Consider the following 14,081-nt stretch of genomic DNA (forward strand, 5'->3'; position numbering starts at 1 on the left):
AATTATATGACTGAATAAAAATTAAAAGGCATGAACATCACCCAGAAAATTGTCTCCAAGGCCCCTGAGGACAGCTCATGTAGGCAATGGGGTACATATACGGGTACAGCCCGTGTAGGCAACAGAGTACACACATTCCCAAGGAGGCTGCTGTTAACAGCCACACAAGGCTGCCATGGAGAAAGGATCCTGGTTGGTTTAAGTGGTTGAGCGAATATCGTTTTAAAATTTCTTTTTTGTATGTATGGTCGGAAGAGGGTGTTGGCTCACTTGGAGCTGGAGTCAGAGGTAGTTCAATGTGGGTGTTGGGAATCAAACTTAGAGGCCCCCTACAAGCAGTACATGCTTTCAACTGCTGAGCCATCTCTCTAGTCCCACAAGTATTTTCATTAATAAACTTGTTGTAGAAAACGTCTAAAGGTAATTTACCATCTCTTTACTTCCTAAACTGGCATTATGCTCTTTGAACTAATCCTCATAAAGAATGTGTCTGACATACTAGAAGGTGACACTATGAGGACGGGACTGGATGATTTTTACTTAAGTCTGATGAGACTGGATTGGATTGTCACCAATCCTATTGTGAAGATCTGCTCCAACTCTACCACTTCTAGGGTTTCCCACTGTCTTGACAACACTGGCACCAACATAATCACAGGACTCATAATCAGACACAATCTATTTATGTATATAATTATTGTCAAGAGCATACAGTGAGTTTGAGTACCATAAATATTCTTTAAAAAGGGATTTTTAAGCTACTAGCTTAGAACACAATGCTCTGAAAAGTAGCAGTAACTCAGTAACATGCCAGCTCTTCACATATCTAGGATGGCTAATTTTTTCAAGTGTGATCAAATGCTGAGGGCTGAATTGATATTTAAGCTAAATGGCCAGAACAACAAGCTAATGAAAAGAACACCGGCTTCAATGTCAAGAGGGTTTTGTAGTGGTTTATGTGTAGTTCCACTGTACTACATACATTGCATCAGAATCAGCATTACTCTTCAAAGCTCCCTTTCTATCACATGTAAAACAGGATCCATTTAGAGACAGCTGTTAAGTGCCTACTATGTGCCAAACACCACTCTAAATGCTTGGTAATGTTAGTGAGCAAACCAAAGATTTTGGCTTCCTGGTGTTGGCATCAATGAGGGAAGACAATACTAAACATACAATGTACATGTAGGAATTGAGGGGGTGATAAACACCACAAAACCAGAAACATCATAAGGAAGACTAAGATGACCCCCATTCCGCTGTGGTTTGAGACAAGGTTTCTGTGTCCTAGCTGTCCTGGAAGTCACGCTATAGACCAGGCAGGCCTTAAACTCAGAGATCGCCTGCCTCTTTAAAGCATGTGCTACCACTGCCTGGCTGGAAGTAAGATTTTATATGGATACACAGGGAGGTAATGGATGGTTAAGACAGATCTTAGAGAGAGGCAAAATGGCCTCTCTTCTTCAGTGGATATGAGAGCACATGAAGTCTACCTAAAAGGAAGATGGTATACTAGATGCCAATTATGTGCTAGGTACTTTATAGATGTTTTGTTTTCTGCATAAATTTAAGGTTTGTAATAATTCTCATTTAAAATAAAATAAAAGGCACACACGATTTTTACAGCAGTTAGCTTAAGGACAGTTTTCTGAGGAAGACAGAGGAATGTTCTATGTATACCACCACTTGAAACAAACCTGATGTAGCTGAAATGACAACAGTCATACTCCCAGAACACAGACTTGAGCTTCCTAAACACCTCAGCAGAACGTCACCAAATCTCACAAGTCAGACAGGGAGACAATCTGCTTTTCCTCAGATGAGCAGAAATGAGCTCCTGTACTTTATGAGCATGAAACACTCCTTCCACAAATGGCACTTTGCTAATTAAATCTTCAGGCAAGTATTTCTTTGGAAATGTCCTTAAAAGCCTAGAAATAAGTAAGATTAGCGGCATTTACTCTGAGGGATGAGGTAATTTTAGGTCCATTCAGTCCAACTGGATAAGAAAACATTTTAGGGTATGACTGTGAAATAACAAAATGAAACAAAACCAAATTACTTAATAGGCATAATTTTTAAAACCCCAAACAAACAAAACTTAGATCCCAACCAAATAAGAAATGATCCTAGCCACTGGTTAGTGGTGGTGCATGCCTTTAAATGGGAGGCAGAGCCTGGTGGATCTCTGAGTACAGGCCAGCGTGGTCTATGCAGCAAGTTCCAGGACAGCCAGGAATGTGGAAAAAACAAAACAAAACAAAATAAAAATTATTCTAAAACAGATTTTCTATCTTCAACTCTTATCTTTCCATTTGGTAACTAAAGTTGGTCATGGTTAGCTACAGTTTCTTCAGAAGCCCAGGACTTCCCAAACTACAGTAAACTGATACCTATTGTCAAGTCTCTAACAAAATTAGACAACAATGATCATTGTCCTAGGCATCACTGTTGTGGAGTAATCCTTTTGTACACAGTGTGAAGATATATTGCTGTGATTGGTTCAATAAAGAGCTGAATAGCCAATAGCTAGGCAGAAGTATAGGCAGGACTTATGGGCAGAGAGAGGAAGTGGGAGGAGATAATCAAGGTGCAGAGGACATGCCAAGGAAACAAGGAGGACATACAGAATGAAAAAAAGATAAAAAGACTCATGGTAAAACATAAATTAATAAGAGCAAGTTAAGTTATAAGAGCTAGTGGGACAATTGTAATCTAAAGCTGAGCTTTCATAATTAATAATGTCTTTGTGTCTTATTTGTGAGCTGGCAGCCTGAAATCTGCCTACACATGACCTCATTTGACTCCTGACAAGAGTTAAAGAACAGCTGCCATACCTTAAAGGTAGATTGGGGAAAAATTAAGCACTTGGTCTTTAACACAGTTCAGATTGCATGAACATGAACATGAACACACACACACACACACACACACACACACACACACACACACCCTTGCGCGCTCTTTAAAACTGTCCTCATTATATTACTTTTAACTAATGGATTTTTAGATGCTAGTTTCTTCTGTCACTTAGGAACAATTAACACATAAAATCAACTTCCACTGAGTGGCAGTCATCACACATCTCAGTTTCTCTCAGGGCCATGTTATCCAGTGGAAAGTAGCCATGCAAGCAGTGGCCTCTCTTGGGAAGAACCTGAGGCTGTCTGGATCAGTCTCTGATGGTTGCTGGAGCAACAACTGCATGCCAGAGGACATCAGATAGTTCTAATCTGAAGACTTGTACTACACCAGAAGCCACTTAATAAAAATGTGGAAATGGATAATAAACTAATCTGGCTTGTGTTAACCTCTGCAACCACTGCTTCAGGTTAGGAGATTTTGGGGAAGACGTGAGCCAACAGTGAAACAGAAGCTAGCAACAATGTATCCAGAGCTTTCTCCAGAGTCCAGCAAACCTTAGAACATTACTTGTGGAAACATCTGCCTGTTCCCATTTCAGGATCCTGGCTTGCTGATTTGATACTGACAGAAGCCCAGAGGCCTCAGCACAGCAAGTTTAGACCATACACATTCAGTGTCCACACTCACTAAACTTCTCACTGCTTTTTACAGGACACATTTTCACTGAAATAATCCCATACCCACTAGTTTGAGAATGTGACATTTTACTAGCTCCCATGATGCTTCTGGTGTGTAAAATATTAAACATATTCAGGAATATTCTGTTATAGATGCCTTTAGAGGGATGTTGACTATGGCCGAATGCTTATTTTCATGAGGATAGATAAGAAAACAAATCCGAAAAGGCTCAATCTTCTGTTAGGCTGAATCATATGGAAGTGTCAAAATGCCCACTCCTCTTGACCTGTAAAACGGTCATTTTTCTATGGCTCAAACTTAGTATTTATAAAAAAACAACAATTTAAAATTTTCTTAGAATGATTTTTAAAAAGAAAGATTTTTATTTTAAATTATATGTCTATGAGCACATGTAAATGCAAATGCCTTGGAGTCCAGGGTGTTGTATCCTTTGGGGTGGGAATAACAGGTGGCTGTGGGCATTCCAATGTAGGTGTTGGGAACGAAATTAGGATCTTCCACAAGAGCAGGAAGTACTCTTAACACCACTGAGCCATCTCTCTGGCCTTCTCTATTACTTTCTTTGTCTCTAGGGACTGTATATATTTAAAAACAGCAGTAGTAACAACAAAATAACAGGAATACCAGTGTTCTTAAAAAGATTTGATAATAACCACTGCTAGGGTTATAGAGTAGGTTAGGTACCTGCTGAGATTACAAAGGACAGGGAACTCAATGTTTTCTTTATAAATTTGGAGGACAGGTTTTATAGTTCATAAAAGATACCAAATAAGTATACAAACCCTTATCTAGGAGCTGGAGATGACGTGCTCAGTAGTTAAGTGCTTGCTGCTCTTTTGAGCACTCACACAGTGGATCACAACAGTCTGTAACCCAGTTCCAGGGGGGTCTTAGGGACTCCACGGGCACCCATATAGCACATACACATACACATTCAGGCAGGCGCTCATTCATATAAAATAAGTATTTTAAAAGCCCTTATTTAGTTACAATGAACATTTTTACATAAAACACACACACACACACAAACACACACATTAAACAAACAAAAAACAGAGACTTTGGCCAAAAGAGAGAGATCTTTTTCCCTCAATATTAATGAATCATTGATTGATTTGTACTCTTGGATACAGTACTTGATTGAGATTTTAATCTTAATCAAATACATTGCTGGCCCTCAGATAAATTATGTCTTACATGTTCTTTGTCTATCAACATTAGTGGCTTGTTTTAAATCTCATGAATATGGTTTGCATTTTTATGTTTTTCGAGATAGGTTTCTCTGTGTAGCTTTGGAGCCTGTCCTGGAACTCACTCTGCAGACCATGCTGGCCTGAACTCAAGAGATCCATCCACCTGCCTCTGTCTCCATAGTGTTGGGATTAAAGACGTTTGTCATCAGCACCTGGTGGTTGTGCATTCTTAAAACCCTAGTATTCCAAAAGCTGAGGCAGAATGGTGACAAATCTGAGTTAGGCCTGGGTTACATAATGAAAGGCTGCCTCAAAAACAAAAATAAATCCCTCTTGAAGTCCTTCTGAATATTTAGATCACACTGATCAAGACTCAGCAATATAAATGTTTACACCATACCAATGTTAACTTATCCTTTGTTTAATAAGTTTATAACACACTTGCTCACAATGTTCAATAATGTTGAACACATAAATTTTATATACACATATATGCAGTAAATAACAGGTACTTTTTGTCATTTTGTTTTGTGATACAAAGTCTCAATTCTTGCAGGTTAGCTGGCTGCTAGGAACACACTATGTAGTCTAGGCTTTGAACTCACAACTATTCTCTGCCAAGTCTTCCAAATGCCTGGATTACTGACAAGAGACACCAAGCCCAAATACAGACTTCTTTATTACAGAGCATGGATTGTCTGTGATACTTATGGAGAAAACGAGAACTCTCATTTAAGCCTTACTTCTCAAAACAGGAGGGAACAAAATAAGGAATATTGTCTGTTTACTAATATAACTCATATGTTAATACTATCAAAATTTGTTTTTCTATTCTTATATTTTTTTCTGCAAACATATGTACTACAGCAAACATACACTTGTGAAAGAAATGTGCTCAGTACAGCAATCCAAAGAGTAAAGGGGCTTACATGTTTCTCAGATGATGGGAAGGAGAGTGTTTTGAAACACACTGTCAATCACTCTAACACCACAGCCCTAAAGATTTTATTTAAGGAATAGCTATAAAGCATCAAGTTCTTAATTTTTGATGAGCCAGGGAAATCAATAGTGTGTGCCAGTTCCTTAAAAAAGAGTTATTTTCAATTTTATTTTTCTCAAAATACAACCATGAAGAGTGGCAAGTATATCAGTCGGAAAGAATATACAAAATTCTCCAGTTTATAGATCTTAAAAACATGGTTCATGGACCTCTACAGTTTCCTGAAACTTCCAAGAGGTCGGTTAAGACCCAAGCTATTGCTCACAATGGCACTAAATACTTTTTTTTTTTTTTTTTTTTTTGCTGTACTGATGCTTGCACAAATGGTAAAGCAAAGGCATTAAAGCAATGGCAGACAAATCCAATGGTACTTTAGCACAAATCATGACAGTGACTTCAAAGCATATGGACAGACTTTGAATTCTTGGCTGCCACCTACTCCTTTAAGGCAAAACAGAAACTTAGCCAATTTTACTTGAGATTAAGCTTCATGGTGAAAAATCAATTTTATTAAATCTTAACTGTGAGGATCAGAGAGATGATTCAGCAGGTAGACACTTGCTGCCAAGCATGATGACCTAAGGTTGATACCTGAGACACACATGGTGGAAGGAGAGAACCCACTCCCATTTATACTCTGGCATGCACACAATAAGTACATGCAAAAAAACCACTGAGATCTAAAAACACTGCATGCGGGGGAGCTAGAGAGATGGTTCAGAGGTTAAGAGCACTGCCTGCTCTTCTAAAGGTCCCGAGTTCAATTCCCACCAACCACATGGTGGCTCACAACCATCTGTAATGGGGTCTGGTGCCCTCTTCTGGCCTGCAGGCATACACACAGACAGAATATTGTATACATAATAAATAAATAAATAAATAAATAAATAAATAAACACTGCATGCGATGATAAGAGAATTATAAAATACTTCTGCAGACCAATGGATTTTCACTTACCAGAGGAAGGAAATGTTCAGAGAAGATTAGATTACACAATGCAACTAACTTTCACAAACTACCACTTGCAGACTAACCACAACAATCTCAAATGGCTATTAAAATACTCTTCCATTTCACTACAATATTTGTGTGGGACTAGATTTTGTTCAGACACTGTGTTCACATAATGTATCATCACAGGCTAAGTATGGAAACAAACATAAGAATCCAGCTATATTCTAGGAAGCCAGATCTAAAAGAAATTTACAAAAACTGAAATACTCAGGAGGCTGAGGTAGCTGACAGTTTAAAGTCAGTGTGGGTCATATACACTGGGTCAGTTTCAAAACCAACAGCCCCCCAGCACGCACGCACGCACACTTGCTCACTCACTCAACCAGTCAGGGCTATATATTGAATCAGTCTCAAAAACCAACAATCCCTCTTCCCATTTCCTCCAACACACACGCACACGCATGAACTCAACCTGTCTCTGAAGTACTCAGACTATATAGGTGTAAACCATCGATCCCAGCTTTGTTTTTCATTATCAGTTGGCTAGTTCACTGCAGTGTGTGAAGGTCAGAGGGCAACTTGTAGGAGAGCTAGTTCTTTTCCACCATGTGGGTTCTGGGGATGGGTGGTGGTTTGAAAGAAAATGGACCCCTAAGGGAGTGGCACTATGGCGAGGGCGGTCTTGTAGGAAGTATGTCACTGTGGAGGTGGACTTTGAGGTTTTATATATGTTCAAGACATACCCAGTGAGTCAGTGGATTTCTTGCTGCCTTCAAGTCAGGATGTAGCCAGCTCCATGTCTGCCTGCCTGCCTGCACGCTGCCATGCTTCCCATCATGGTGATAATGGACTGAACCTCTGAAACTGTAAGCTACCACCTCAATTAAATGCTTTCTTTGTAAGAGTTGCGTGTCTCTTCACAGCAATAAAAACCCTAACTAAGACAGGATCAAGATCAAACTCAGATCCATAAGATGCAATAACTAGTGCCTTTACCTGAGCTACCTCTCTGAAGGTAAACCTTAATTCTTTAATTTTATTTCTGTGTGTATGTATGTGGCTGTGTACACATGGGTGCAGGTGCCCTCAGAGTCCACAACAGTGTGTTGTTGGATCCCTGGGAGCTGGAGTTATAGACAGTTGTGCATCACCCATATGGGTGCTGAGAACAAAACCCTCTGCACACTTCCCATCTTTATTTTTGGATCAGAGTAAAGGCAGATTTATTAAGAAATAGTAAGAACTCCTAAGACTGGGAGGGGCTCAAGGAGAGAAAACTCACTGTAGATTCTTCTTAACTCACTGAGCAATCTCTCTAGGCCCATCTCAATTCTTTCTCTTGTCAACTTTTAAGACAATACGTTGATTTCCTACCTTGCTTGAAGATGACCAATTATTTTATTATGCCTTTAAAGTATTATCAAGAATTCACAGACCTTGACTCAAATGTTTAGACAACAAACTCAGAGCAAATGTGTTTCCTAGTGTTCTTAAAAATGCCTAAATAAGTACTCTGACCAGGCAGACAGGTAGGCTAACTGCAGATCTTCACCCCTCCCTCAGCTGCTCTAAATCCAACCCTCCAGTCTTATTCACTGTTTAAACAGAAAAAAGGGAAATGGTGTAAGAGGGTCTTCTTTCTATGGGTTGCTTTCATTGGTTGAATAAAGAAAACTGTCTTGGCCTTTTGATAGGGCAAAACTTAGAAAGGCGGAGTAGACAGAACAGAATGCTGGGAGAAAGGAGGCAGAGACAGAGAGCCGCCTGCAATGAAGCTGCCAGGTCAGACATGCTGAATCTTTCCCAGTAAACCACAAACTCATGGTGACATACAGATTATTAGAAATGGGCTGAATCAAGATGTGAGAGTTAGCCATTAAGGGGCTAGAACTAATGGGCCAGGCAGTGTTTAAATGAATACAATTTGTGTGTTGTTATTTCTGGGTATAAGCTATCCAGGCAGTTGGGAGCTGGGAAGTGGCCCGTCGCTCCTTTTACAACAAAAACCAGAAAACAAAATGCCCACCCAACAAAGACAAGACCAAATATCAGCTCCTAGAATTATAATTACCCCAAACCCAGATGTCTAGATGTCAGGGTAAAAACACAGTAACAGTCAGGACAGTATGCCTCCACTAGAGATCAGCAAACCTTACACAGTAGGCACTGAGTATTCTAACATGGCTGAAGCACAAGAAAAAGACCTTAGAATAGCCTTTATGAATGATGATACTTTATGATACTGGTCCTTAAAGAGGAAATGAATAAACCCCTTAAAGAAAACTATGAAACAAAAACAGAGGAAGGAAGTAAAGAAAATAGTTCAAGACCTGAAAATACTTGCAAACTGAATCCAAGAAAACACAAAAAAGATCTTCAACTATGACGAAGTAGGCTTCATCTCAGAGGCAGGAATGGTTTGACCTATGAAAGCTGATAAATGTAATCTACCATATAAACAAATAGAAAGACAAAAACCACATAATCATCATTAAATGCAGAGAAGGTCTTTGACAAATTCTAACACCCCTATATGACAAAAGTCATGAAGTACTGGGGATATAGGGACATAACTCAACATAATAAAGGTAGTTTACAGAAAGTCTATAGCCAACATCAACTAAAATGGAGAAAAACTCAAAGCAATTACACTAAAACCAGGAACAAGAAAAGGTTGTCCATTCTCTCCATAACTATAAAAAGGAACAAGTGAAGTCTTAGCTAGAGGAATGAGAAAATGAAGGAGGTTAAGGGGAAACAAACTGGAAAGGAAGAAGTCAAAACATCTTTATTTGCAGATGATATAATAGTATACTTAAGTGACCCTAAAAATCCAACTTGGAAACTTCTACAACTGATAAACATGTTCACCAAAGTAGGTGGGTACAAAATTAATTCACAAAAATCAGTAGCCCTCCTATATACAAATGACAAACAGATTGAGAAAGGAATCAGTGAAATAACACTTTTTACAATAGCCTCAAAACTACAAAATTTTTTGGGATAACTCTAACCAAGCAAGTGAAAAACTTGGATGATACAAACCTCAAGTCATTTAAGAAAGAAACTGAAGAAGATATCAGAAAATGGAAAGATCTCCCAAACTCATGCATCACTTTGGATTAATACAGTAAAAATGGCCATCCTAACAAAAGCAATCTACAGATTCAATGCAATACCCTTTAAAATTCCAACACAATTCTTCACAGACCTTGAAGGGGCAATTTTCAGCTTCATATGGAAAACACAAAAAATTCAGGATAGTTAAAGCATTTCTGAATAATGAAAAACTGTAGGAGGTCTCACTGGGTTTCAAGTTCTACTACAGAACTATAGTAATTAAACAGTGGTATTGGTACATAAAAAGACACGGAAAGCAATAGAATCTAATTTGAAGACCCAGACATAAATCACCCGATTTTTGATAAAGAAGTCAGAAACACATACTAGATAAAGACAGCATTTTATGAACATGGTGTTCTATTTGCATGGACACCTACATGACAGAAGAGGGCACCAGATCTCATAACAGAAGGTTGTGAGACACCATGTGGCTGCTGGGAATTGAACTCAGGACCCCTGGAAGATCAGCCTGTACTCTTAACCTCTGAGTCATCCCTCCAGTCCTAAAAGTTGGAATTTAATGCAAAATTTATATTTCCTTTATAAATTACTCCAAGGCCTTTGAATTTTCTTTATCCACATAACACTCTACTGGCAAAAACTGCGTATCATAAATAAAAGATTCCAAATATTTAGCTGTAGATAAACGAATTCTTTGCAATGAATGCCCACATGTAAAAATGGAAAAAGGGGTTCACTGTATCTTGCTGCAGCTTCCATATGAGGTTTTCCCCCTTCCTTCCTCACCCCCTTTTTTCTCTTACATTTTATTTTGGGGGGTTGGAGGGTGGGATCAAAAGGCAAGATGTGAAAGACACAAAGAATAAATAAATAGAAAGTTGAGCAACTAGTGCTCTTTAACTGAGCTATTTTTCCGGCCCCATCTCTGCTTAAAAATAAAGATCGGGCTTGGTGGTGGTGGCACACGTCTTTAATCCCAGCACTCGAGGCAGAGGCAGGCAGATCTCTGTGAGTTCGAGGTCAGCCTGGTCTACAAGAGCTAGTTCAGGACAGGCTCCAAAGCAACAGAGAAACCCTGTTTGGAAAAACCATAAACAAACAAACAAACAAACAACCGGTCAGGACAGCATTCCAACACATACATGTGCCTGGGGAACTAATGATTTAAATAGCTTTGAAGTCTCAAAGTACTGGAATTTTCGAATTATAGTACGTTATCTATTAGAGAACAGTAAAAAAACTACCAAAGTCCAGAAAAAGAGGGAGTTGGAGAGATAGTTCAGTGTTTAAGAGCACTGGTTGCTTTTCTAGAAGACTGGAGTTTGATAGCTAGCAACTACACGGAAACTCACAACTTGCTCTATGTCTAGTTCCAGGGGATCCAATGTCCTCTTTGGGCCTCTGCAGGCTCCAGACATGCATATAGTGTAGAGATATACATGTAGGTAAAATATACACCTAAAATAATAATAAAAAATCCACAAAAATGAGAGGGCCATTTCACTTATCTTCCAAAGTCCTAGAAAGTGACCTGTGCCTACTATCTGGGCAATACAGTATGATAGGATATCATACATAAAATAATTCTTTCTTGCTCCATAGACGCATGTCCTTGATTCCCTAATAGAGGTTAACATACAGTCAACTTTCCTTGAATGCTCTCATTTTGAATTTTATTTCTTTAGACTCATATAATGAACAGCCTATAGTTTTGAGACTAGTTGCTAGTATTTTAAGACTTAGATCTCCTCTGGCCTACTTACATGTAGTCTAACTCTTGATACAAACATTTCAAAGTTATGAAGAATGAGAAAGACAGGAGATATAGGCACAAAAAAGGACACAGAGTTCTTACTGACATAAAAATCCACAAGAAAGCTTTTCATCTCTCCTTATCTCTTCCCATGAGAAAACCCTGAACACACTCTGAACTCTTTTAGAAGGCTCAACAAGGCAGAGGCATAAGAAAATCCAAAACAGAACATTAAAGAGAAAAAGATAAAAGAAACCAGAAATACTTAATCTTGGAGTCCTGCACTTAGATTCTGAGGAAAAAAAATCATAGTTCTGTATTTACTCTCAGAAAAAAAGTAAAAGAATTGTAAGTGGATATTTCTTGAAAGGCTTTGGCATGCACACCCCACACACTGCTGGTTTTTCCCAGTCTCTGGAATTCTAAATCATTTTTAATTTATTTTTCAAACCTATACTGCTGTATAAATTATGAAAATACTTTTCAGAAAAATTAAGTCAGCAAATAGAAAAGACAGACACACTGTGATCTAAGATTTAGAATAATCTTCTAACAGAAGAGCGTTAAAAAGAACTCTTTTCTGAATATTCCTAAACAAATTGATAGGGAATAAACAGATGAGGAGAATATAGAAAAGGGAAACTGTTTTCCAAGAGGCTTGATAGAGTTCTTGCCTAGAATGTGTAAGGCCTTGGGTTCAATCTCTAGACTCCAGAAATAATCACATCCATTTATCTATGAAAATAAATCAGGGGTAGTTTAATGTTGAATTACTTTTAGTTGCTGGGCATGACAGCATAGAGGCAGGAAGATCTCTGTGATCTGTGAGGTGGTGGCTATCCTGGTCTCTTACAAGTTACAAGTCAGTTAGGGCTACACACTGTGAATATCTTGCAAGCAAACTTACTCAAAACAAAAATTGCTTTCACTTGTCCTAACATAAAAAGAAACCTTTAAGAGGTAGTAGTGATCACATTAGTCAATGCTGTACAGTTCACAAAAGTCCCTAAGAATATGAGCTCTTCTTGCATAACTGCATGCCAATTTCAATACTGACTGTCACAAAGATTTTGCTCTTGCCAATGTTAACAGTATCTGAGTTTAATTGTGCTGGATAGTTTTATATCAACTTGACACAAGCCAGAGTTATCAGAGAGTAGGGAGCCTCAACTGAGAAAATGCCTCCATTAGATCAGGCTGTGAGAGGACATTTTCTTAATTAGTGATCGACGAGGGAGAGCCCAGCCCATTGTGGGTGGTGCCACCCCTGGGCTGGTGGTCCTGGGTTCTATAAGAAAGCAGGTTGAGAAAGCCATGGGGAGCAAGCCAGTAAACTGCACCTCTCCATGGCCTCTACGTCAGCTTTCTGTCTCCAAGTACTTGCCTTGTTTGAGCTCCTGCCTTGATTTTCTTCAATGATGAATAATGATATAGAAGTGTAAGCCAAATAAACCCTTTCCTTCTCAAGTTGCTTTGGTCATGATGTTACACTGCAGCAATGATAACCCCCAACAAAGCAAAAATTGGTACCAGGACAGTGGGGTACTGCTGCGACAGACCTGAACATGTTTTGCGGAGGACTGTGGAAGGACTATGAAACTTTTGGCTAATAGAGCCATCAAGTGTTCAAAGCTTGGTGAGCTGTTTGTTCTGTGGAGTTTGGAAGACTGTTGAGAAAAATGCACATAAAGGCCTGGCTTGTGAAGTTCCAAGGGGAGCAGGCGAGTTACTTACAGACAACTGGGGCTGTTGCATATTTTGCGTTAAGAATGTGTGGTTCTGGTTAGCCGAGGTTGAAGAATCAGCTGTGATTAACAAGATGCCAGAATCACTCAAGTGAAACCTTTGCTTTACTGGTACAATTGATACTGGTTAGCTGGAGTTAAGAAATCAGTGGTGCTGGGTGGTGGTGGTAGTCCATGCCTGTAACACGAGGGAGCCGGTTTGTTGGGGTTTCTGTCCCTCCCAGTACCCCAACAGCCGGCAAGCAACAAAGAAAATCACACACAAGACTCCATAAGGTTATACACTGATTGGCTCATTAGGTCAGGCTTCTTGCTAACTCTTATAACTTATATTAACCCATTATTCTCATCTATGTTAGCACATGGCTCCATACCTTTCTCAGCTGGGCACGTTACATGCTGCCTCTTCGGTGATCTGCGCAGGAGTGGCTGAGAGAGAGCTTCTGCTTCCAGAATACTCCCAGTCTCTTTGCTCCACCCCTACTTCCTGTCTGGCTTTCCCGACTATACTGACTGCCTGGCCAATCAGCGTTTTATTAAAATATGATTGACAGAATACAGATAATTCTCCCGCACCACATGCCTTTAATCTCAGCACATGGGAGATGGAGACAAGGGCAGGCAGATCTCTGAGTTTGAGGTCAGCCTGGTCTACAGAACTAGTTCTAAGATAGCCAAGGCTACACAGAGAGCTCCTATCTTAAAACACACACACACACACACACACACAGAGAGACACACACACATCAAATCAGTGGTGATTAAGAGGCAACCAACATCACTGAGG

At 39.3% G+C, this 14,081-nt stretch overlaps 1 protein-coding gene and 1 pseudogene across 1 annotated transcript in view; both read right to left on the reverse strand.

Moving 5' to 3' along the window:
* The window catches only part of Xpo7 (exportin 7), a 68,924-nt gene extending 55,605 nt beyond the window's left edge, over positions 1–13,319 (reverse strand). The window contains exon 1 of the mRNA XM_085698705.2: positions 13,284–13,319. Within this exon, the coding sequence (XP_085554831.2) occupies positions 13,284–13,304 (21 nt within the window). The 5' untranslated portion in view covers positions 13,305–13,319. The remainder of the gene's footprint in view (positions 1–13,283) is intronic.
* On the reverse strand, positions 48–212 carry LOC125392514 (small nucleolar RNA SNORA70; annotated as a pseudogene).
* Positions 13,320–14,081: the final 762 nt, after the last annotated feature.

The sequence above is a fragment of the Myodes glareolus genome, chromosome 12 (assembly GCF_982192425.1).
Source record: "Myodes glareolus chromosome 12, mMyoGla1.1, whole genome shotgun sequence".
Classification (NCBI taxonomy): Eukaryota; Metazoa; Chordata; class Mammalia; order Rodentia; family Cricetidae; genus Myodes; species Myodes glareolus.